Source organism: Macaca fascicularis, chromosome 4 (genome assembly GCF_037993035.2).
Source record: "Macaca fascicularis isolate 582-1 chromosome 4, T2T-MFA8v1.1".
In the NCBI taxonomy this organism is placed as follows: domain Eukaryota; kingdom Metazoa; phylum Chordata; class Mammalia; order Primates; family Cercopithecidae; genus Macaca; species Macaca fascicularis.
In genome coordinates, this window is record NC_088378.1 from 117,559,516 (window position 1) to 117,581,979 (window position 22,464).

The 22,464-nt window shown below is 36.7% G+C and overlaps 1 protein-coding gene across 50 annotated transcripts in view; it reads right to left on the reverse strand.

Annotated features, from left to right (window-relative positions):
* The window catches only part of MLIP (muscular LMNA interacting protein), a 258,639-nt gene that overhangs the window by 125,846 nt on the left and 110,329 nt on the right, over positions 1 to 22,464 (reverse strand). For 39 of the 50 annotated variants that reach the window (XM_074037778.1, XM_074037772.1, XM_074037795.1 and 36 more), the window contains 2 exons: positions 19,875 to 20,267; positions 6,460 to 8,031 (listed from right to left, as the gene is read on the reverse strand). In XM_074037778.1, the coding sequence (XP_073893879.1) occupies positions 6,460 to 8,031; positions 19,875 to 20,267 (1,965 nt within the window). The remainder of the gene's footprint in view (positions 1 to 6,459; positions 8,032 to 19,874; positions 20,268 to 22,464) is intronic. The other 11 variants (XM_074037809.1, XM_074037806.1, XM_074037812.1 and 8 more) reach the window with 1 other exon arrangement.

Here is a 22,464-nt window from a genome sequence, read left to right on the forward strand (position 1 = left end):
TCTACATGTACACTTTCTGCTCCTCAGTGATCGTGTCTGTCTCACCTGAGTCAGAATCTCCTTGACATCAGTCCTGAGATGAAAGCTCAACCAATCCCTAATCCAATTCATAGGAGATTGCCCAGACACTTCCTTATATCTGGATTACTGGCAGAGCACAATCTATAATGATCCTGATAATGGAAAAGCTAGAGGTAGAGGATATAACTGTCAAAAACTGCCTGGCAAAGCAGATAGGCAAGGTAGCAACTGAGAAAACTTCCCAGAACAAGTCCCTTCCCAGGACCAATCTGCAGCCCTCATTTATTTTTTTGTTTCTCTAACACCTTAAATGCATAATTTTATTTCATTTTATTATAATATTTTGCCATCCCTATCTGCCTGCTAGAACTTTTAGGGGAGAGATTTTATATTATTTGTCCTTTTATTTTCAACACCTAATACAAACCTGGCAGAGAAGAGATGTTCAGCAAATATTTGTTGACTTGAAATATCTAATTGAAAATTACAATAAGATTCAAAGACATGAAAAAACACAAATCCTTAGTGCTTTGTCTATGGTTCAAGTCCTAGACAAGCCTTGCTAATTAAAGACCCTCTTCCACCACTCCAAGCACGCTCTGAGAACATTTCTAATACAGATTTTTGAAGTCATTTTTCTTCATGATGTGAACCTGTAACATTTGCTGCATTATCTTGATTCCTGCTTTTTCCTTTGACAGTCTCTTGAGTTAAACTGCACCCTCCCCTCAATTAAAATGCAAATGTCCATCAGTGACAGACTGGATTAAGAAAATGTGGCACATATACACCATGGAATACTATGCAGCCATAAAAAAGGATGAGTTTGTGTCCTTTGTAGGGACATGGATGCAGCTGGAAACCATCATTCTTAGCAAACTATCACAAGAACAGAAAATCAAACACCGCATGTTCTCACTCATAGGTGGGAACTGAACAATGAGATCACTTGGACTCGGGAAGGGGAACATCACACACCGGGGCCTATCATGGGGAGGGGGGAGGGGGGAGGGATTGCATTGGGAGTTATACCTGATGTAAATGACGAGTTGATGGGTGCTGATGAGTTGATGGGTGCAGCACAGCAACATCGCACAAGTATACATATGTAACAAACCTGCATGTCATGCACATGTACCCTAGAACTTAAAGTATAATAATAAAAAATAATTTTAAAAAATAAAAATAAAAATAAAATAAAATAAAATGCAAATCCTGGCCGGCGCGGTGGTTCATGCCTATAATTTCAACAGTTTGAGGGGCAGAGGCAGGCGGATCATCTACAGGAGTTCAAGACCAGCCTGGCCAACATGGTGAAACACCATCTCTACTAAAAATACAAAAATTAGTCAGGCATGGTGGCAGGTGCCTGTAATCCCAGCTACTCAGGAGGCTGAGGCAGGAGAATCAATTGAACCTGGGAGACAGAGGTTGCAGTGAGCCGAGATTGCACCATTGTACTCTAGTCTGGACGCCAAGAGCGAAACACTGCCTCAAAAAAAAAAAAAAAAAAAAAATCCAAATCCCCCCAGGGAGTGCGGGGTTGGAGAGGAAGACAAGCTTTTGTCAATCATTGAACACCTGAGTGTGAACCATTACTAGGATCAATTCAGAGAGGCTAGCTGGAGAGAAGCACAGGAGTGGCACACAGAACTGCTCAGTATAGAGGCCCAGTAACAGATAGCATAGCTGAAAGAAGCCTGAGAAGTCAAGGATTCCCAAGAACTTTGTGAAGGAAGTGGAGTAAATGACAGTGAGATAAAAAGAGAAAAACAAAATAAGAAGGCACATAAGTCTAGTTTCAGCTGATTTTTTTTTCATTTCACATAGTGGCTCTGATGTTTGGTGAATGTTTGTTACTCTACCTACAAAACATAATGGAAATCTTATCGTCACCTCCACTGCTATAACTTGAGCATAGCCACCATCGTCACTCCCTAGATTGTAGCAATAGACTTCTAAGTTCTCCCAACTTAAACTTTCACCCGCTCATGGTCTATTCTTATTTAGCAGTGAGATAGTTAAGACTGTCACTTATCTATTTGAAACCCTCCAAAGACTTCCCGTCTCACTTAAAGTAAAAATCAAAGACTAAAGAGTGGTCCACAAGACTCTCCTACAGGATCCGACTCCCACCTACATCTCCCTCTGACAACCTCAGCAACCTGTTCCTCACTGCTAGCCTAGAATATGTTCTTTGTACCTGTCAAGCACTCTCTGGCCTCAGAGCATTTTCCTCGCTATACTCTCTTAAGGAGTATCACCTCCTTGGATTTTACCTTCTCAAAGAAACCTATCCCAATACCCCAACGTAACTTGTGACACCATCCCTTCTCTATTTCCCTTGAGAATCAGGGCTATCCATTTCTCCATGACACATATGACCTTCTGACACACACGATAATTTACTTATTTGGAGGGGTTATGGTTGATTGTTTCTCTTCCACCAAAGAATATAAAGTGTCTTTGAACAGGCATCATTGCATATTTTATTTGTTGCAATATCCTCACAGCTTTGAAAAGCACACCTTTTAGGTCATCAATACATATTTATTGAATGAGTGATTTGCTTGAACCCAGATTAACTATTTTAGCTCGTGCAGACACATTCCATATTGCTCATTTTCCAAATTAGATGTGGTTCTGCAGAAATGGAGAAAGTCACATACAGACTGCTGCCACTAAGTTTTCAGTGTGATGTATTTGGGAATGTTTTGATGTCTTAAAGGAAGGAGACTTTTGTGAATAAAACACCAGTTATAAAGTTTTATGAAATATAAAATAGCTCTCATCTTGATCCCTAAATAAGCTATGTGTCCAAATAGCTTTAAGTCCAGGGCAGGCCCATCAATGGAGACTCTTTATAATTGGAACTAATCTTCAGACTATCTTCAGTAAGTGGCAGACTCTATGAGGCTTTGATATAATGCTTATCCCAATTTCCACATGGAGCACCATAATAATTCACTAGGATAAAAATTTAAATTACTTCATAAATGAGGGCAAAACAGACTGGGGACCCAGACACAACTCTGGGTGAATTTTGTAATATCCAGTCTTTTCCAAGGGAAAAAAAAAGTCTCAGGCAATATAGATGTTGATCAAAAAGTAGGCCAGGCATGGTGGCTCACACCTGTAATCTCAGCACTTGGGGATGCCAAGGCAGGTGGATCACTTGTGGTCAAAAGTTCAAGACCAGCCTGGCCAACATGGTAAAACCCTGTCTCTACTAAAAATATAAAAATTAGCCAGATGCAATGGCGCACACCTGTAATTCCTGCTACTTGGGAGGCTGAGGCAGGAGAATCTCTTGAACCCAGGAGGCAGAGGTTGAGCCAAGACCATACCACTACACTACAGCCTGAGCAACAAACACAGTGGGACCTGTCTCAAAAAAAAAAAAAAAAAAAAAAAAAGGCAGGTTGAGCAGCATTCAGACCCATCCTGTCTAAAGCAATGATTATAATGTGAAATAGTATTTTAAACTACATCCAAATTTAACATATCACAGCGATTATATCACACAAATGCAAGCAGATTCAGAACCTTAAGGTTTTATCTATGAAAAAGAAATATCAAACACACTTTATATCTGAATTTAGCTCAACAGACTATGGTCGATCCATTTTATTTTAATATCAAAGGACAGTAGGGCCCAGACTTCAAACTAATATCCTTCAAGCATTCATGTTTTAATTAGATGCCATCTGTATTCTATGATTCCTATTATTTCAGAATCTGGGAGTGAGTAAAGCTGACCTAAATCTAAAGTTCTTTGATTTCAAAAAGAGCCCTGTGCTCAGCTTAGCACCACACTGGAAGGAGCAAGACAAGAAACAACCCATGAAAGCATATAAATTCTTCGACATCACACAGCTTTTGTCTATTTCTTTCTATCATTCTATAAAATAATGTTACCAATTTAAACACTAGTCAAACATCAAAAGAGATCGGGGTAAGACTTATCTATTCCACATCCATTTTAATACGTTTTTTATACTCAAGATACTATTTCTGAAAATAATAGATTGCAATAAAAAAAGTAGGCCAACTTTCTGATTTTTACCTAAAGAGATAATATAGCAAGATGCAAGGAGGAAATAAACATGAAAAAGAATAGCACTGTCTCATAGTCCATTCTATTCTATTTTTGCAGAAGTTATTATAAATTTTACCCATGATAAGAAGCTTTATTTTTCTGTTCAAAGAAATCGATTGATATTTTTACTGGTAGTTAAATTATAATCATTCTTCTTATTTTCCTGTTCATCAAATTTACCATGCATTTCTTTACTTGGAAATGTTTTACAAAGTAAAAAGCAAATGCTGAAAATTTTTCAATGTTGGGTGCAAGAAGAAAGCCCAAAAACAATAGGTCTTCAATAAACAGGCCTTTAATGTATCAAAAGCTCTTTGGGGCTCACCCTCTTCCAACTCTCTGACTATATGCAAAACAGGAGAAAGCATAAAGTGCAATGAAACACACACAGAAATGCTTTGAAAAAGTTTTTAGAGTAAAATCACTTTTCACAAAACAAAAAGAATAAGTATATGGCAGCATGGTTTAAAAAATGATAGTTAATGCACTCAGGAAACAGTAACGGTTAGATTATCAGTTAGTTTTAAATACTCTACAAATACATTTTATAATCACATATATGTATTTAAAATATAATAAACAGGTTAATTTACCTCAAATAAGTAGGATTTTCAATTTAGAATCACAGAAAAAGTTAAATTGTATCCATCTCATTTGCTTTGAATGTTTAAAATGCAAGGACTTAATCTCTAATACATTTTGTAAATGAACCCAAAATTATATAAATTGGGAATTCTGGTTATCATTCCTTAATAATGATTTTCTTCATGAGAATTATAAAGTCAGGCTAAATCGCTAACATGAGTTATTTCTTTGTAGCAATAAATCGTGGTAAAAAAGAACATGGCTTCAAGAATCAACAGACTTAATATTATATAAATGTCAGCTCCGTAACAGACCCATGACCTGGACAATTATTCACTGAACTTCAGTTTCTTGGTGTACAAAATAGGGAAAATAGTATTATCAACTTCATATAGTTATAAAACTTAACTGATGTAATCTATTTTAATTAATTTTTCAACTATTTTATATACTAGCATAGTTCCTGACCCACAGAAAGCATTTGATATTGCTGCTATTATTACTATCAGATTATAAGGCCAATCGTCTTATGTCTCCACACACAGCCTTCTGGGATCATCTTCTGTATATTTGGTCAGGTTGTTTTCCATTTCTGAAATGCCAACTTCTTTCCTCTTCATTAAGTTAAATCCTAAATATTTCCGACAGGCCTGACATTTTTTTATAACTTCCCTTACTAATCATGTTCCATCACATTACTCCTGTTATATTGAACTCAGTTGGTGATTATTTATAATCTGACTTACACATTTAATTTTGCCTTATATTGGTTTTCTAGCTGTATTATAGATTTAATAACTGTATATAGCCTCTCTAAATTGTGTATGTTTTTTCTACTGATTAAAATTGAATTGTTCTAAGACAAAAAAAAAAAATCTCTTACTTCCCTTTAAAAGAAACCACACACACTCCAAAGAAAGCTAGTGTAGTGGTATACACATAGTAGGTATTTAATGCATGCTTTTGACTTGAATTGTATTGTGACATCATTTACAAGATAATGAGTGTCACTTTATCCCTTCAACATGACATTCATCATCTGTAAAGTGATAGTGAAACACACTCTCCATGGTATTTCAAAGCTCTAAAACGACATTATTTCAATGTACTGAGCTGAAAATCACCACCCCTTCTTATGCAGGCACTTTAATTGTTTTATTTTATTGATATAACAGCTATCAAATTCTGGGTGTGGGTGATCCACAATCTGAATTACTTGAGAATAGTTGGGAAGCCAGCATGCCTTAGCGTAGAGTTGCCTTCTGCTAGGAGAATGGGCTTGAATATGTCACAGGCCTGGATCTAAGATAATATTCCATTTTATATTAATCCTGTCTACTATTCCATCAATACAGGATATTTGGATGGATGCTAGGGTCCCTGTTAATAAATCATCAGAAACATATCATAGTCCTGAATCTCAACTATTTTCTTTTAATTCTGTCATTAGGGCCAATGGTATAACTCATATTATGCCTGAGGAAAAATAATACTCTTGGAGTCATAGATATAAGACATTAGGCAGAGAAAGAGGATTTTCAAAATCAAATAATTTGACTGAAACACATAATTCTATACAGATTATAATTCATTTACACATTCAAATATACCAAGTCCTGGTACCCTCTTGCACTTTTTCTTCCTTCTTGTAGAGGCACAATTAATACTATAATTATTGATTTCTGCCTTGGGGGGAAAAAAAGATTCTTCCCTGTTTCAAAATAAGCATGCACCATGCAACATGCAAAAAATACCTTTGATTTCTTATTTTCTGGGCCTGTTGACATGGACAATGCACAAGGTGAAATCAGCTCCTCTGTTCTTGTTAGAGATATGGGAAGTGATGGGGTTGAAACAGGTGACCTGTGGTTGGGGGTGCTGCTTTCAGATTTCCCAAGTCTTGAAGGCAGGGTACCACTGCCACAATGTGGATGCAGAGCTGAGGGACTGAGCTGGGGCACCAGGGTGGGCAGATTGGCACGAGGGAGAGAGGAGGACCTCAAGTTGGGAAGAGAGGCAGAGCTAGTACTGGAGATAGGGAGTGAAGGAAGAGCTGAAGGATTCAGCTCCTGGCCAGATAGTTGGGATGATGCTCTTTTAGATCTGTTTATCAGGCTTGAAAGAGCTGGGGAAGGATGGAAACATTTCTCTGAAGAAGAGAACGTAGCTCTTTGATTAATAGTAGGAGATAGAGAAGACAATGCAGAGGAGGCTAATGTAGAAGGGTAGGTGTGAATGTTTCTGGGGTTTTCTGGACCCCTGAGGTCACCATCCTGTTTACTCTTTAAAGAGGAAAGAGAAGAGCTTGGTGGAACAGGAGGAAGACCCACAGAACTTGATGCACTGGTTTGTAGCAGGGAAAGCATGGTATTGTTCTTCAAAGTAGGTGATGGTGTTCTCTCTACATTCATGGAAGCAAGGCTGCTACTAGCCTGTTTTGTAGGAGAGAGGGAGGGCGCCTGAGAAAGTGGGGTAGACTTGGTGAAAACAGGCAGGTGAAAAGATTGCTGGGTCAACTCAGAAACCTGGCATTCCCCTTGATCTGGAGACCCGGCTCTCAGGGAACAACTTGAGAGAGATTTTTTAGGCGTGGGTGGGGTCTGCTTTGCTTTTTGATCAAGTGTGAGCGAGGAAGAGGCCGGGGAGTTGAGAGAGAAGGTGGGACAGGATGCAGGGGAAAAGGGTCTTTGGTGGGAAGGGTTTGACTTGAGAATGGCAGTGAGAAGGGCAAGCCGGGAAGGCACCGGGGATTTTACCCCTGACTTTGAAAGATTTCCACTAGATGACATTTGGCTGCAGATGGTGGAAGAAGAGCCGTGGAAAGAGGAGGTAAATGGTTTGGGGCTCGGAGACAGTGAATGCGTGACAATGCGGACTGGTATGTACAAGGCTGAATTCGACTTCAGAGAAGCACTGGAGGACGATGGAGGAGAAGAGGTTCTCGGACTTTCTCCGCGACTAAGGACATGCGAGGTTAAACTTGTCTTCTTGAGAACTTCAGAGGTCAGTCCAGGCTTTGGATCTGCCGCAGTTGAACTGGGTAAGTTAGAACCTGATAGTTGAGTGGAATGGGGAAACAGTAACGTCGAGGAGGTGCCCTTCGATGCAGAAAAGGGTGTAGAGTGAGCGGTAGTTTGAAAATACGTAGCTGATTCTTCCACCACGGCCCCACCGACATCCAGCCTCCTAGTGTGGAACTCCTCTAGGACAGAGGCTCCCTCGAGGTGAACTGGGTCGGGTGGTGCGTTCGGATTAGTTGGAGAAACAAAGGAGAAAGCAGGTGGTTTACAGGCAAGCTGCTCAGAGGTAGTGGAAGAAGAAGTTAACTAGAGGAAAGAGAAATAGACAGATTGAAATGGGACATTATTTCTGAAACGATCAAAATATTCTTGTCACTTGTGCGATTATGCAAACAATTTACACAAAAGGAGGCAACTTAAACCTCCATAAAAACGAAGGAAATTCTGTTTTGCTAATGAGGCCTTGCTTTGAATTTGAAATAAGATACAAATAAGCTGTGAAGTATTACATCCTATACCTCATTTATCCCACAGAATGAAATCAATATAAAATTATATTGCATAGTTGGAAGATAATTCGTCGACATCATCTAAAATAGTTATCTTAATTTTGAATTGTGTGATTTGGAAAGATTTAAATCACCATCAGTATAAATTGCAAATTTCACTTTGGAAAACTATTTTCTTCTATTGTAAGAATATAAAGCATGATATTATAATAACGACTACAAGCCTTAAAAAAATTTTAACACACTCCAAGGGTTTAAAATTCTAAGTTTCTACTACTTAACTCCTACATGCTGTGAACTTGGAAAAGTGCCTAGAATTCAAAAGATGAAACCCCCAATATCAACACAGAATGATAAATTGAGGGATTGAAAGCAAAGTCCAAATTAGACAGGAAGTTTTAGCTTATTTTTCCTAATTATTTGCCAGAATGAATATTTACCATGAACACACAATGAATATTTAACAAATGATTTGGGTTATGCTGGAAGAAATAGGCTCTCTTGCATCAAAAGAAGCCAGAACACTTTACAAATATAATCCACTTGAATCAAGGAAACCCACCAATCCAAATAAAGAGGAAATAAAGAAACCAAATAAAGAGGAAATAAAGAACAATTCATCATTTTACAAGAGAAGCTAGGGAGAGCCTGTGAAACAACTGGATGTAGGTAGCCTTGTGCCATTTTAAAAATCATCTAGTACTTTAAGATAAGTACTGAAGTTATAAATACTTTGAACACCTTTTAAACAGAGGTTTCCCTTAAAAGTCATTGATTTGATTATGTGAATATATAAAAGAAATATAAACATGCATGTCTAATAAAGAATTTAGGGAATATCAATCATTTAAAATATCAATAAATATTAAGATTAACATATAGATGTTGCATTAAGCACATAGCAGGAAAATGTATATAAATATAACAATCAAACTTAGCAAAATCTTTACAAATAAAGTAAAAGATATTTATTGATTTTGCTTATAACATTTTCAGATTTCCATCAGACCTAATGCAGAGGTTTTCATGTCATATAGTTTTAATCTCTAAAAAATTTAAAACTGGCAAATTTAAACAACTCATCCCAAACTTCCAAGTTTCTAAGTAAACATACCCAAAATAGTCCTTTCTTTTATACATAAATTTATATGTATCTTTGCAACATGGAAGAATACAAACATTTCTTGCTACATAAATAATACCTGAATATTTTAGCATAACCCAGAACATGAGAAAATCAGATATAATTGAAAGTCAAGCAGAATTGAATCAAGTGGAGGAAGAAAACTTAGCAATTCACTCTTGTAAGTTTTACTTAGAAACAACTCTGCTTAGCCAATGTTTATGTAACTGATTCATGTGGTTAGAGATATATTTAAATCCAAACACTGCTAGCTGGGCAGCTGAATGTTTCTGTCACTACAAGCATGACAATGTCTTATCTGGAGTTATGCAATCATTTGTAGTTAAATATGTAATTAATGTTTAAGAAATTGTTCTCTTAGGGTAAATAGTATATTCAGATTTTTTTTTAACCACAAATGAAAAGTCTTCTCTAATTGCTTCCTATGATTGATCTCTCCTATTGAAAAGAATATAGAAACATTTCTAGACTGTGTAGTGTGTCTTTGCATGTTGTACTATGCCTAGAATAGCTGTTTGGTAAAGAATTCTGTAAATTAATAATGGCAGTCACAAAACTCTCATTACCTTTTCAGTTCTGCTGTTTCCAAATAACTTTAATGTATATGACAAACTCAATTATTTACCCTGATTATTCACCAAATTATCACTATGCTAAGACCATAGAGCTGTAATCGTTAGGGTCTCATTCAGAGGAAAAGATTAACCTCTCCAACTTCCTCAAAACTATGGCTTCTAATGACCAAACATTCTACTACATTAATTAATATTTTACCCAATATAAGTATTTCAGAATTTTATTATACTTTCTAACATATTTAAAACATTGATTTTTGAGGAACTTCTAAGAGAAAGGTTCTGAAAAGTCTAAAGATGTTTACTATGTTTATATTAATCTGCACATAATTTTTATTATATTTTCTTACTTAATATATTAATAAGTATATGCAACATACTCATTTCTAACTTGCAAATATACCACGATATTATCTTAATTTGTACTAATATAAAAATGTGACACCATATTTTCTAAAATTCTCAGGAGTGAAGGATTCATTTTTTAATAAAAAGATTGATTTTTTTTGAATTTCCCTAATTAATAAATTTCTAAAAAGAGGAAATAAAGGCATGAAAATATGTATGCAGAAAGAAAAAATGGGCACCTGTCAAATTCTCAGTCAGTAGCTCAGAATTAGTCCTTCATTTTACCTCTTCCTGTAAATCCCTTTATTAGTGATCCCAAATTTCCCTATTGGCATCTATTTAATACAAATTATTTCCATCTCTTCTTCCTCTACCATTCATAACCCTCTATGTTGTTCTCAAGGTTTGTTACTGATACTCTAACTCCTTCTCCCTCAAGGCTATTCTAGGTCTTCTTTACCATTTATTTCTTACCTCATCTTTATTGATTTCTTTGCTTTAAACACCTCTCTAGACCTACCAAGGACCATGTTTTCCAATCCCCAGAATTATGCTGGTTCCTTGAGCCCCCCTTGACATACACTCTCTCAAAAGTCATTTTCAAAACTCTCTTCTCCTAGAAAGGCTATCTGGAACTCTGGAAAACATTCACAACAATCTCACTAACAGAAGATGCAATGTGCTCCTATCATTAGGTAAGTAGATGATCCTAATCATAAATTCACCCTCAGATCCTATATAATAGAGACCATCAATTATTTTAATAACCAATCTCTATTGTAGAACTGCCTTGTATTTTTACTGCCTGTAAATCTAAAATAAACTGCTCCTGTGTATATTCAGTTTTCCCTGATGTTTCTATGATATTTCAAAGCATTTGAATAAAAAGTGAAGTGACTGATCTGCTACCTAGTATCCTGAATACTTTCTGAGATTCTGACAGCACCAGATGTGGATCACATATAGCTGTGCTCTTCCTCCTGAATCTGTACAGCTACATGAGGCAGAAACCCCAGATTCTCCCTTGTCGTCACATACCAATCGTCATATTATGGCAGCTTGGCTTCCTAAACTTACCTATTATTGATTTGTCCTCTTCTCTCTGATGAATGCTTGTAATGCTACAGGGCACATTCTCAGCCTTTCTTACCTGAACACATTAAATAATCTTTTCTGGTGTTCTTACTTCTAGTTCACCCTATTTAACCCATCACCAGATTGAACTTTTAAAATCTGATCACCTATGCTCAAGACCTCATCATTGTTTTCTTTGTGTCTACCATGAACTAAAGATATTTCCTTCATGACAAAGCCCCTCTCTTGCTATCCAGTCTCATGCCCCTCATCCCCTATTTTTTAAGTTTCAGTAATACTTTGTTCAATCTCAACCTTCTTGCCAGCATTGCCAGCATTCTAGCTATTGTGGTTTCTTGCCAATCCTCTCTTGCCAATCAACTTGGCAAACCTTTATTCTTAGACCAATCCCAGCAACTGCCATTATGTTCCTAGACCTAGTCTACTAGAAGTTGCTATAAGAAAAAGAAAATTGATACCAGTTGTTAATTGGCAGGACCACGGCACCTGTTTTTCAAACTGCATCCGTACAAGGGCAGCAGCCCCAGCCAAGTGGGTCTGGTTTCCCCTGTACTGAATTTCCCTGCAGAAGGGGAGGCTTTCTCAATTCACATATGGGCTGGGTGAGTCACTGTAGATTGGTTAAAGCATGGGTTCGATGTCTGTAGTCTCATCCCGGCCCTGCATCTCTCCATTTTTTGGTTAGTTGATTTGTGTTTTCTTTTTTGTTGTTATTGTTTGGACCTTGGCTTCCTCTACTGTTCTGATGAACAGTTTTCCAAAAACAACGTTCTCCACAAACCCTTAACCTACTGTTTCTCCCATTATGCTCAACAGATGGCCTAGATTTCTTTACTCCAAGGAAAACTGAGATTATCAGGAAAGCGAATTTTGGTCGTATCACCTTCATTCCCTTTCCCTCATTCTAAGGAAAGATGAATGAAAAACCTTTCGCTTTTTAAAAGGTGAATTCTCCTTGTGTACTCTGAATCACAGCAGCTCTTGCCCCCTTGGAAATCTTATTTCATCAGTTATTCCTCATATCCTAAGTACTTATTCTTTTTAATTTTTTCCTAGCTCCCTGATCCTAACATAGATATAAAACAGAAATTCTCTCAATCTTTTAAAAACCGTGATAATAAATATCATTGTGGTGAATAGTAAAAGTACCCACAATTCTCTGTTCTTTTCCATTCATTCCATCATAAACACAAAGTCTTTCATTACACCTTTTAATCTGGATAGCCAAATGACTTGTTTTGGCCCATACGATATTATCAAATGTAATACAAGAAGCAGTAGCTTGAAAAACACTTGTGCATTGAGCCTTACTGGCTTGTTGAGTGCAGAACATTGCCATAATATGAATGAGCTCAGGCTAGTTTACTGGAAGATATAAGACCACATCTCAGCAGACAACTACTCAGCCACCAGACAGCTAACCAGCCACCAGCTAACCCCACAGCCAATCACTGACATGGGTAGGTCACAGCAAAGATTAACTGAATCTAGCCCATATCTGCAGAACCACCTAGCTGAAAACAGCCCAAATGATTGACCAAGAAATTTTTGATCTAAATAAAATATTGTGTTTTAAAACGCTAAATGTTGGCATGGTTTGTTAAGCAATGAAAGCTAACTGACAAAAACAAATATATACATACATATCCGAAGCTCTTTCTAGATCTTATATTTCCCATAATTACAGGCCTATGTTGTTTTCTTCTCAGTCAAGTCTGTACAATATAATCACTGCCTTGAGTTTCTTATTTCTTGTAGTCAACACACCCAAAATGACTACCCAGAGTCCCAGCCTTGTAGAATTCCTTCCTTTTAAGTGTGGGTGGAAATGGTTACTTGCTTCTAACTGATAGAATATGACAGAGGTGAAGGAATTTTTCAAATGTAACAAAGGTCCCTAATCAGGTGACTTGTTAATTAAAAGGGAGGTTTATCCTGCATGGGTGTGACCCAATCAAGTGAGCTCTTTAAAAATAAAAATGAAAATAAAAAAAGGTCTTTGGAATTAGAGCACTCAAAGCAGCAGAGATACTTTTTCTCTGTTGCTGGCTTTAAGAGGCAAGCTGCCATGAATTCCACAGCCTCAAGGAAATAAATTCTGCCAACCTGACTGACACCTTGATTTCAACCTGGTGAGAGACCCTGAGCAAAGAACATGGCTCAGCCATATCCAGACATCCGAGCTACAGAAACCAGGAGAAATAGGCAAATTTGTGAAGTCACTACATTTGTGGTAAGCTGTTATACAACAGAAAACTAATACACTTCCCACTAACTTCTTAACAGATTCCTCCTCCACCCTTACATGGAAAACTGTTATCACTACCATCTACAATGGTTTATTTTTCCTAAACCCAACAGGCACTTGAATCGCTTACCTTTCCTGATTTCTTTTCAAAGTGTGACTCTTCTAATCTCTCCCTCCTTTTCAGAACTTTTATTTACGGCCTCTTTTTCATTACTCTTTCCTAGCGTATTTCCTGTTGAGTCCTTTTCATATTCCTTCTCATCTTCCACCCTGTTCTTATGTGCTGGTACTTCGTTCTCTATTACCTTTCTGGAATGCCAAAAATGTATTCATCCTTCAAGTTTCAGCAACACTGCCTCTGTGAACCCTTTCTGATGGTCCAGGCTGACTTAGGCATCCTCCCCGTAGGCTTCCCACTGTTTTCTGAGCATGCAACCTTTTGTTGTCATTATTTCCAGGCACATACACTTTTTAAATTCCTTAAAGGCAGATCATATGTCTATGTACCTCTAGTGTCTAGTGCCTAGCCTACTACCTTCATACAGGAATAAAAGATAACTAAAATGTCTAGTAGATCAAGGAACAGAAGGATGCAGAAGCAGAAACATAGTTTCTCCTTGAAGAGGGTCTGATCCCCTCCCTCAGCAATTGCCCCCTTTTATTCTGCTCTAGACTCTGGGCAGTGAGGATGGGCAGGTGTAGGAAGAACACTGCCTCTGACCTCTGATTCAGTCATTACCTCCCCAGCCAAGTTCTGACATCAACAAGTCTTAAGTTTTGACATCAACAAGTCAGAAGACTCTCTTCTTAAAAGCCTACATCATCTTTCTGCTGGAATTGTCAAAGCGACTTGATTTTCCAGATATGTTCTTCCTTTGTACCTGGTTAACGGTACAAATTAATCCACCCAGAGGAAATAACAAGCTACCATTCAGGGACTATAGGGATTCTGCCAGCATCAGAGCAGAGCCTGGAGCTTCTCACTGATTCATAAAAATTCTCCTAAGTGCATCTAGTTTCATTCACCATGAAAGGTAACAAGATAAAAGGAGGGAATCATATACTCACCCTAAGCAAGAAAAGAAATGGAGAGGTAGCAGTGGGAAGATCACTGCAGAAAAGTTGTTAAAAAAATAAAATCACTTGGTCAGGGATTTGTCCAATGCCTAAAAGAATGTAGGGTCTCTAAATTTTTAATTCTACCCAACTGCTCAAAACAATTATATGACCAAGAAGGCCCATGTAGAATCTGAATTACTACTCAGTCACCTCTCACCTATTCATGCAAGGTCAGGCCCCGGGTGGCTCTGTTCTGCATGCAAAGAGCCATCCAGCTGATGGCCTTGAACACTTTACCTCCCAGCTTCTTAATATAAACGTGCCATGTTTCAGCAAGTACTTTGGCATTCCAAGCTAGTCCTCCAGCAGTTGGCTGAATCCAACATGAACGTTTAACCTCCCGGCTTCTTTCAAGGTTTTCAACCTCTAAATCTCTGGGGTCAGAAGCTATAGATTATTTGCTTCAGTAAGAGGAACAGCACTAACTCTAAGGCAGGAGTCCTAGGTGCTCTTCCATACTCTATTATCATTTTCTTTCAGCTTTGAATGCTCACTAAGAGGGTTTATGTAATATCTATTCTCTATTTAATAAACACAAGATCATGTGAAAAGGAGGATCATTTATTCATTTATTCATTCATTCATCAGACACTTTTTAAGCACCCACAGTATTCTAGTCATTGTATTAGGTGATGGGAAGCAGAATTGAGAAAAATATTTTTTGTCAAGTTCAAGGGGTTCAGGAATCTAGTGGGGTAAGAGAGACACATGAAGGCTATTATAATACAGTATACTGGTATGAATAGGGTATTTCATTATAAAGTTGAGACCTGGGGGTATATGGAGGGTTTCTATGTCTAATGCCCCATCCAAATAACTTACTGTAATCCCTTTTCTATGAATCCATGAAATCTAATTATTTAATAAACATATGTGCTAATGTCCAAATTCCTCAGAATTTCATGTCAGAACCTCCATTATTTAGCCCCAGTCAGTTCTTTTAGTCTTATTTTTATGTTCCATGCTCCTCTCCCCAGTTCTTACTTCTGAGCTACATTTGAAAAAGGTGTGAAACTCTCCTTCTCCATGTTCGTTACTTTGTGCCCCAAAAAAACATGCTGCCATCTCAGACTTCTTAGATACAGTAACCCATTTATTGAGAGCCTACCACTGGCCAGGAACTATTCTAGGCACTTTGCATGGATTATCTCATTTAATCTTCACAAGTCAGGTTGATATATTATCAACTCATTTTACAAATGAGAAAACTGAGGTTTATGATTTCAAGTGACTCACCCAGAGGAACATAGCCAGTAAATCGCCCATCTCATTTTGGTTTTCCCACATCACCGCTCCAATGCATGACCTCCCTTTCCTTACCTCCCATCCATTTCTCAACCTGATTTCTGTCCCCATAATCTCATTCACACTGTTCCCACAAAGGTCACCAAATGACCTCCTAATTTCAAGATTTAATGAACTCAGGGGCCCTACTTTATTTTACCTTGTTTTATATTCCATTATAGACTCCTCTTTTTGGAAAGTCCCATTAGCTCCCACTGCATAAAACCACTCTCTCAGACTTCTTTGGCTCACCTCTTAGATAGAAAAAGACACCTAGGTTTCTCATTGGCTCTCTTTTTTCATGGCTGCTTTTATACTTTCCTGTCTCCTGGCTTGAATCTTGTCTTCTTACTTTTACCTTCTTTCCCCGAGTAAATTCCCATCACTTTAACTTATGTGGCAAATATCTCCAGTCTTCCTTCTCTCTCCTGTGTCTAGGATTCATACTTTCAACTTCTTTCTAGATATCATCATACAGTGCCACCAAGGCATCTCAGACTCCATATCAGATGTCTAATCTCTTCCCATCCCCTCCCAAGACCTGTTATGCATTCTTCAACTAATGATGCCAACATTCATCCAATTTCCTAGGTAATAAACTTCATTCATGCTTAATTTTTCCCATATATTGTCAATGAACAAGTTCAGCTAATTCTACCTCATAAGGCTCTCTGTTTATTCCGACACTCACTATCTTAGCTCTAAACTTTATGATACATCTTTCAGATGAATCACTGTGTTTTATGTGTATTCACCTCTCCTTTAACTCTAATATTACCCCTAGAAAATTCTTAGACTTTTACATGAACATTAAAGTCCCTTTTTATCTGAATTTTATTTAAGAGGATTTTGATTCAACAGCTTATTTTATATAACATGTTTACTTTTGACATGCTTTAAAATTATTGAGTGATTTTTTTAACAAAAGATACTTTTACTTAAACATGCCACTTCAAAAGAAGCACTTGGGGAGTTTATCATTCAACCCAATATTTATATTGACTATGTCCAAGATAATATGCTAACCACTGTAGGGGACAAAATGTTGAATAAAACTGAATTTAACATGGGCTTTACCTGTAAAATCTCTACAAGCTGTTAGGGGGTATAAGACATGTATCTAAATAGCTATAGTACAGCCTATGATAATTATAAAATAGGTACAAAAAAAAAAACTATCAGAATTACGTGGGGAGAGAGTTTGCTTTCACCGAGAGAACCAAAACAGCTTCATGAAGGTGTTGATATCTGAGCAAGGACTTCACAGGAGAAAAGATATGTGATCTTTTGAATATTTCATGTTTTTTCACTCACCTTATTGAACTCCCTTTATGTGTAAGGCACTGCATTAAGTGCTAGAGATACAGAAGTTAACAAGAGACCAGAACTTGACTTCAAGTAGTTTGCAGTCAGTGAGGAAAAAAGATAGAAGTAAATTATTACAACAGAATGAAAAGAAATTATAATGGAGAGTTTTCCCCCACTAAAAGCTACAACATAATAAAGAAAATCACAAAGATGAACAAGAACTAACTCCTTTCCAAAGGGAACATCTTTAAGAAGGGATGCTACTGGAACTGAGCTTAAATTATCAAGTAGCCTGGGTCAAAATGGAGAAGAGCTAGGGAAAGAAGGAAACGTTTGATGAGAGGAATCAAGGGCTCAGAGATGGGAAGGCATGAAGTATGTACTTTGGTGATTGTTCAGGAGAGCTGAAGAAGACAGCTAAAAGATGTAGATAGAAAAAGACACCTAGGCTAGGTTGTGGAAAGGTTAAAGGCCAGACTAAGAAGTGAAGACGTTTCTTAGGAATAGCTTCTCAATGACTAAACAATAGATCTAACTTATAGACAGTTCTATATATGGATTCATTTTCACCAGGCAGACTAGAAATTTACTTACTTGACTGTATTTCTGATTGAAAACTTGATATTGTTGGCATCAAGCAGCCCAATCGTGTAATTTTTTTTTTAGACTTTGTACATTACAGTTCACTATATTAAACTTCCAGACTGCTCTCTTTGGGGCTCTGGTCATTTCTCCTTAGTTTACACTTGTGGCAATAGTCATCTTATTTTTATTTCATGATGACCTACTGTTTACTCAAACGGATTATTATAGGAAATGGAAACAAGAACAATGGTAATTGTTCAAATAATTGATAATTGGTCAAACACTTTAGGATATAGTATTCCATTACTGGTAATCATAATCTTCAGCCACAATTAATATGAGGTTGAGCTCTGCTTTTTTATTTGGAGCTCTAATAACATGAACTATAACCTGCTCCTAAATAACCTTTTATGGAAAAAATTTTGAAGGACATATTCAGTCTCTAGATTCACTTCTATATATTTGGACACACAAAAATAAAAATAAGTGGCCAATTCAGAGGAAAAAACTATCAGTTGGAGAAAACAGCAAATCAAAGACCCAACAATTGCTTTGTTAATTTTTTTATTAATACATTTTCTTTTCAAAGAAGTCACCTAAAGCTATCCTCCCCTAACAATGGAAATTTCCACATTTCTACGTCTCCAACTACTTCATTATCTTTTCTGAGGCAAGCAAGAAATATTTAAACCTATCACAGCATATTGAGAATACCTTTAATTATATGATTACATTTTGTTCCAATACCTAGCTGAGAAAGAACTTCAAGAAGAAATAAATGTTTTAGTCCAGTAAAAATGTGAGTACTCCAGTGTGTGTCTTTTATTACCAGAAGACAATATAAGAAACTAGATGCTTGAAGACAATAAAAATGCAGCATCAGAAACTCAGTGAAGCCTACAGAAATAAAGATGGTGTGGCACCAAAACTCCAATGCCTATTCTACCATTTTGCGTTGGTCCTGTCCTAGTAACGCAAAAAGACCAACATGCCAGTAAAAATGTCCTTTAAACTACTTTGGGTTGACTGCAAATGCCTGATCTATTAGATCCTAAACAGGATATCTGGGTACCAATTCATGGTCATTGTCAAGAAGTTAGAGCTCTGCATTCACTACCTACTCTCAAAGCCAGCATCTGCATTCCTAACATTCTAACTACACCTCGTAAGTCACCTTACATTTTCATTATGGCAAATAGCCAGTCAATGGCAAATTATTCTATTTTTTATCTTCAAAATGCCTCCTTGTCCACATCCTTTCTTTCCTGCCATCACAGATGTGGGTCTTCACCTATTGTACCAGACTCTCTCTACCTTAAAAGAACCATTCAATCTTGCCACTAAGTTTTGGGGTGGTATATTTTCCCCCTCTCACTGAGGTCAGCCCCACCCTGGGGGCTTCCAGGACCACAAAAGATGTTTTCCTTAGGATACACAGGGGAAAATTATTTTTCTTACTCTTATTTCCTAGTTTATCCTTTTATTAGTCTTTTACCAATTTAAAATCAATGAATCTACCTCTAGTGTCCAATTGTTATCTTTTCACTAGATCTTTCTTATGTCTGAAATATGCTTCTTGATGGACCCAGCTCACCAAGCACACTCTCTTGACTAAAGAAACTCCTCATATCAACCTTCTCCAAGAATTATTTAAAAGAAAGAGGTAGTATTCTCCCAAATTTACTCCAGCTAAATGTTTTACATTTTCTCTTCAGCCAATTCACAGCATAATTGCTTAATCCTTTTCATCTTATAGATTTATTGTCTATGTTTATACTATGATGATTTATTACCTGAGATAATGATTTTTTAAATATATTTTTCTTTGAAAGTTTTGTCTGCCTTAAACAGGATGGCCTTTGCAGACCGCCCAAGACAAAGGGTGCATAAACACTTATTTTTTTCCTTATGGATTGCAGGAAGACAAAACCTACCTGCCCGTGCTTTTGCTGAGGGGCGATCCCATGAAGCATTTCAGGATGTGATGAGGCCTTGAGATCAGTCCCCTGTGTTTTGGGACGCACTACATCAGAGACCAGACTGGAAGAGATTGCTAGAGACTTGGGCCGGACAGCTGCGGTACCAATCCCCCCTGGGGGGCCTTGTTCAACTTTTCTGCTTGTAGCCTCATCTTCCCCTTCAGAGTCCACAATAAGGACATATTCAGCTTTGAAGAGGTCACTTTGCTGCATTCCTTGAAGTTTGTTTGCTTCAAATTCCCTTTCTTGTAAAATCGTTCCACTGACCTCTGAAGGACAAGTCAATGTCGCTTTGTCTCTCTCTTGTTGGCTCCCAGCATTCAAGGTCAAGTAGTCATTGGATTTAGACTGTAATAGATGTAGAGATATAAAAGCATTGACATTACTTTAATAAATGCTTCTTTTTTGGCACATACACTGAAAAGTTTAAACACCTTATATTTTCAAAAATATATTAAGTTAGGTTGACATAAGAAAGAGATTGGGTTGAAGTTAGTGGTTTATTTTTACTAGCCCACTAGCCTACCTGTTTTTCCTGGTCTAAGCCCAAAAATTTTGGGATAGTAATCAACATCAACAAGCAAACCTAACTGTTTTCAAGTAAGTCATGATACAACATTTTAAAGAGAGAGGGGGAGAAAGCAATGTTTTCCATGAAGACATTTGTGAAAAAAATGGGGATTGGGAAAGGGTTTAGTTAATGGTGAAGCAACCTGTATATCCTTTAAAAGCCAAGGGAGGAAGGAAATCCCCATTGAAAGGTTTTAAAATAATACAAAATCTCTCTAAAAATCTGAAAGGAAAAATAAAATTGGAACTAAATGCATAGTCAGACAAAACAATCTAAGTTAATTAGGGAAAACTCATAAATAGAACACCAAAAAAGAAGACATAGATATTTTTAGTACAAAGCGTTTTTCACTGTTTTATTTTGGATTTCTAATTCTCAGTCTTTTCCCATCCAATTTTCTGTGAATACATATGTTTACAAGACCAGGATCAAGATAGCTTTATCAAGCTACTAAACTTCCTTTTCTAAAACTATGACAGCCATGTATACTAAGATTGTGTTTAAAAGACCCAATGTCAATTTTCCTATTTTTGTAATTACACTATGGTTACTATTATTCTTTTCTCTGCAGCTTTTGTGTAAGGCTAAAGTTATTTCAAAATAGAAAGTTAAGCCACTAAATGAAAATAAACTAACAATCTCAACTCTGGTGGTCAATTTAATGTGTCCTATGTGTGCATGTGTTGTATGTATGAAGACAGAAGTCGAATCACTGATTAAATATAACTAAAAAGTTGATTTTGTACACCCATCCCACTTTATTCAGCTGATAATGATGACATAGTCAGGATAAAACACAAATTGCCTCTGATTAAAATTTCTCTGCCCATCTTTCCCTATTTACTCTGATTTTTTTTCATTGTATTTATCACTATATGGGATTTTATTACACACTTTTCATTTTTTTCATTGCCTGCCTTCCCAATAACAACTAAGCTAAATGAATTGTCTTTATTCAGTTGGAATCCAATCACCAAGAGAACAACATATGTTCAGTAAACAGTTGCTAAGAATATAAATGAATGAGGAATTACACTATTTTAATGTTGAACTGTCTAAAAGACAGGGTGAAAAAATTTTTAATCTTTTAAAGATGCAGTTGTATATATATCATTGCAATCAGCAGATAAATATTATCATCTTAGGAAGCTCTGGAGACTTGCAACCAAGGTTGGTTTATGTAGCTACAGTTTCACACCACTCATAGGGCCTAATTACAAAGGATCTCATTAATATTATGTAAATGAGTGCTGTAGGAAAGAAACTATCTAGAAGTGCCATATATAGTATTCATGGCCCCATTAGTCTTTGAAAGAAGATGGCAGCATTGCAAACGCCAGGATCATGGAAATATTACTACTTTCTAGATAAGATATTTCCTTGCAGACAAGGTGAATCTGATTATTTTGTCCCTTTCTGATTGTATCAAGAATAACACAAAGTTGCCCCATCTCATTTTATTTATAACTAAGCAATGTTAAAACACATTTTAAAGAGAAAAACATTTTTACTCAAAATTTTATTATTCTAACACAAGTTATTTTCAAGTTTTTTAAATTTGTTTAGTTTCACTTCCAGTCCTGGTTTCATTTTAGATAGGTACAGTCAAGATATGAACACAATATTATATCACCTAATATTGTAACATTAACATTTTCCATGGAATTATCTAATTGCCATCAGCATAATTTTGTCAAAGTGATATATTATTGTATTCTTAATTTTTCTGATTGTTAGATATTAGGCTTTTTAAATTTTTCTCTAATTATTTTCCTACATAACATTTTTCTTCTTTTGTAATATTTCCTTGGGATACTTTTCAAAGAGTTAGATTATTGAAAGGTTATGAACAGTTTTATAACAGTAGATAAAGGATTTCCACCAAAATTGTATAAATTTACAAAACCAGCAGGAAAATGTAAGCATGCCACTATTTCCACAACTCTCCCAACATCAGGTATTACATTTTTTAGT